Source organism: Elephantulus edwardii, unplaced genomic scaffold (genome assembly GCF_000299155.1).
Source record: "Elephantulus edwardii isolate Elephantulus edwardi_28Jun2011 unplaced genomic scaffold, EleEdw1.0 scaffold00092, whole genome shotgun sequence".
NCBI classification, from domain to species: domain Eukaryota; kingdom Metazoa; phylum Chordata; class Mammalia; order Macroscelidea; family Macroscelididae; genus Elephantulus; species Elephantulus edwardii.
In genome coordinates this window covers 13,144,250-13,148,324 of record NW_006399842.1, presented here as the reverse complement: position 1 = coordinate 13,148,324, position 4,075 = coordinate 13,144,250, and the positions used below count along the sequence as shown (strand labels likewise).

Below are 4,075 nucleotides of genomic sequence, written 5' to 3'. Positions count from 1 at the left end.
CATATGTTTGCATGTATATTTATATATATATATATATATATAGTGTGTAAATTTGTGTATCTACATAAGATATATAAGGTGTGTTCATATGTTTGCATGTATATTTATATGAGATATGCCTCTATTGTGTCTGTGTTTAGGTTGTGTGTAAGTGTGGTATATACATGTGTATGGTATACCTGTTTATGTGTTATGGCATGTATGTATGTGGTATGTTTGTATGCGTGCAGTGTGTTTGTGTGTGGGGTGTATATATGTGGTATGCAGATGTATACAGCGTGACTGTTAATATTGTGTGGTAGCATGCTTATACACATGTGGAGTGTATGTGAGGCATGTGTAAGGTATAAGACTCGTAGGCCTATAGTTCAAGAATGCTAAGAATATGCCTGAAAGTGGGATTCTGTCCTCAAATTCCTTCTCAAGGGAAAGCAGGGCTGTAACAATGACCCCTCTCAATGTCCCCTGTACAGAGTTAACAGGGCCAGTCTTTTATTTGGGTGCATTTCTTTCCGTGGCTGAGAAAAAAAAAATGACCTGACCCTTAGAGAGAAGGAGATCACCAAGCCCTCTGCTAAGTAGAGGGACCTTGCTAATGGTGGTGAAGGTGGTGCCATTAGAGGAGTCAGCGTCAGGCTGGCCTTTGAGTCTCCTAACTGACCAGGTCAGCTGCTAAGTGGGACAGTAGGAATTGGAAGGGAATCTGTACAGGATCTTGTTATGAGCAGGAACAGAAGTGCCCAGGGTGGGCCTTGATCTTTTCTCCCCTAGACCATATTTAACCAGTGTTGCTCTGTCCAGCTCCCCTGCCAGTGGGCACTTGCAGGCTGCTCAGACTTCTGGAGTGAGAGAGGCCTCTCAGTTCAGGACCCTACAAGGGTCCCTGGGGGAGCTGTGAAGTGACAGTTGTCCCTTGGGCATATCACCTACTCTTCTCTCTGTGGATCTTGCCTTGCCTTGCCTCCTGCCTGACCATCATACTTTCCAGTTTTAAACCTGAAGTGAACACCCCTTACAAAGGGTGTCCTCAGGCCCCCTGACTCACAGTTTATGCTTAATCTTGCAGGTCTATAGCGCCTTCAGTCTTAATTTCTTGTCTGTATCCTATGGTTTGCACTTTCCCTGGCTGGATGGAGTGGCCAAGTCGGGATACTTCCCTGCCCAGAAAGGATGTCTGGACTCAAACTTCCCCAGTCAGGAGGAGGATCAGGCTTGCTCAAGTCCAAGGTTCAGGTAAGTTGGTCTGCCATTGAGTGGGGGCCAGGTGAGTGAGTTTGCTCCTGCTAAGGGCTGTGTTCATTCATGGTGGTGGCTTGGAGATCAGGAGCAGCCAGGGATTGAAGCCCTGTCGGGATTCAAATAACCCTGGGTCTTAGTAAAGTTCATTTGACCTTCCAATGAATTTGCTGATTTTAAACTCCTTCTCTGGCCTTTGTTCCCTCCTGGTGGCCAGCTATCCCTTTGGTAAGGCTTCTAGCATCCTTAACTGTCTCAAGACAGCAGTGTGCTATCTCCACTTCTCTGGACTGTGGAGGTCAAAAAAGAACAGGATGGTGACCTTTAGGGCAGGCAGACCTCTGTTCATATTTCAGCTCTGTCTCTTACTGGTTCTGCAAACCTTGGACAAGTAAGTTACGTTTTTGCCTGAGGTTCACATTTATCCTAGACGGATTTGGGCTCATATTTCCTCCGTTAAATGAGATGATATGTGTACATACCAGCTCAGCTTCTGGCCTAAGATAATGCATTATAGGCGCTTTTTCTCCTCATTTTATGTCTGGTATTTCCGCCTTGAGCAGCCTTGAGGGAACCACCAATACCCGTGTGGCAATGAAGCCAAGGGAACAAGGACGGTTATCTGCACGACACATTTTCAGATTTGCATAAAAGATCAGCAGCTTTCTTTCCCACAGTGGCAACAAAACAGATATTTGTAGAGCAGATGTCTTGGTGTGAAACGGCTCCCTAGAGGCGTCCCATGAATGTTTGGAAACAAAGCAGCGCAGGGGCTGACCTTCCTTCTAGCTCGGCACCAGTATCTAGCAATTGAAAGCGCCTCCCCCGCTCCATGTCCTGTACTTGTCCATTCTCTCTCAGGCCCTGGGGTCTTGGCCTCCTGTCCTGGGGCACCAGGCTGGGGTGGAGGTTGCAGGCTAGAGTTTGGAAATGAGCAAGGCGCTCCAGTCTGGATCTGTGCCAGGCTCTCAACCAGTGCAGGCATCAAGAGGGCTGTAAAAGAGGCTGAATTTGGGAAAGGGGCGCAAGCTGGTGGAAGCGGCCCCACCAAGTGAAGAGGACACTTTTCCAAATCCTACTGTATTTTGCCCTTGCGTAGGTCCTGATGATTATAGGTCAGAGCTTCAAAGCATGTCGCAAACTTGGCTAATTGCGGGCCTGGGGAGCTGGGCGAGCAGGCCGAGCACGCCCGGGTGGCCACGCGGGGGCCGCGGGCCTCTCCAAGGGTTGGGCACTTGCAGCCCAAACGCAGTGCTGGAGTCCAGAGTCCCGGAGTGGCCGCCCGGACTTACAGGCCCCTTGAGAAAGGAGCCACCTCCTCCAGGGGGTGGCTGTCCCGGCTACTGGGCGCCGCCTCCTCCGTGGCCCAGCGCCTGCTCTGTCAGGTGCAAAGCTTCTCATTCAAACCAGCACGGGCCAATCAGGGCCGGGCGCGCCGGACTGGTTCAAACGCGCTGCTGCACCCGGGTCTCCCTCCTGCGCCCGCCGCGCTTAGAGACACTGGAGCAGAGGCGGGTGAGCCTGCTGCCTCGGTTACCGGGAACAACACAGACGTCTCGGGTTACAGGCACTCCTGCCCGAGCCCTCCCTGAGTGGGCACAGCCATGGAGGTGCGCTCTCTGCACAGGGTCTCCCTGGGGACCCGGCGGGATCACAGGGACTTGTCCTTTTACCTCACCACCTTTGGTAAGTGTCGGCCAGGGCTAGTTGCTTTTCACCCGGTCCTGAATGCCCTGGAATGGGGCTTATGGAGTTTCTGTTTAAAGGAGATCTTGTCTGGGCCCCTTCCTCCAGTGATTTCCAGGAGGGGCCCAGGACACAGGCCGAGCGAGGGCTTGCAAGCAGCTAGACACCACCTGCTGCCTGGCCACTGCACTAAGTGCAGTTGGTTCTGCCTCGGCTGGCTGGAATAATCACCTCCCAGCTAATCTCTCAGAGGCTGGATTTGATACCACTGAGTTTCCTATTCGGATGCCGCTCAGGTTAAATCTAGGTCTTGTTACTACATCTGAAGATCTCCTCAATTTTCCCTTTGGCTCCGGGATAGATAGGACAGGTGGTCAACCCAGGTGGCCTTGGCTCATTGCAGACACACTTTGAAAGCCACAGTCTGACCTTCTCTAGCTATCTAGTCCACAGAGAAGAGAATTCTCTTCCAGGAGAGAGCAGCCTGCCCTAGTGGCTTGAGGTCCAAAGAAATGGACAATAGGCTTCCTTTTCCAAACCTCTGTATGGCAAGATGGGGTTCTCCCAAATAATAAATAGCTGGACAACAGCTGCCCAGAGCCCAAAACTCACTGTCAACTCCAACTCGTAGTCACTCTGTTGGACAGAGTAGAACTACCCCGCAGGGTTTGCAAGGCTGTAAATCTTTAGGGCACAGACTGCCACGCCTTTCTCCTACAGAGTGGATTGGTTTAGCAGCCAAGTGCTCTACTCACGGCATCACCAAGCTCCTTAGCTGCCTCAAAGGGCTGCACAAACCCGGCCTTTCCTGCAGCCAGGATAATGATAACCACCCTTCTGTGGAATACAGCGCTTCACAACTCTTCATTAGCTTGTCAGACCTCCCACTCTTGATAGAGAGAGATTTCCACTGTGAAGACTTGAAAGTCAGAGAGAAGAAGCTTTCACGGTGACCTCAAGCCTTCTGTTAGCCTATCCAGGACGTTGAAAACCATTTTACAAAGCATGTATTCACACGATTTCTGTGTGATAGACAAGACAGTGAAAATAACTGACTTTTGCCAAGATTTCAAAGGCAGAGCACTTCTGGAGCGATGGGAAAACAGTTGGTAGAGGATAAGAAGGAAAATAGTTATTATTATTATTATTATTA

The 4,075-nt window shown here is 50.3% G+C and overlaps 1 protein-coding gene across 2 annotated transcripts in view; it reads left to right on the top strand.

Annotated features, from left to right (window-relative positions):
* Positions 1–1,124: 1,124 nt before the first annotated feature.
* RGS3 (regulator of G-protein signaling 3) overlaps positions 1,125–4,075 on the top strand; it is a 176,354-nt gene continuing 173,403 nt past the window's right edge. The window contains exon 1 of one of the 2 annotated variants that reach the window (XM_006890721.1): positions 1,125–1,233. In XM_006890721.1, coding sequence (XP_006890783.1) covers positions 1,131–1,233 — 103 coding nt within the window. In that variant the 5' untranslated portion in view covers positions 1,125–1,130. Of the gene's footprint in view, positions 1,234–2,840; positions 2,923–4,075 lie in introns of those variants that run through there. The other variant, XM_006890723.1, reaches the window with a different exon arrangement.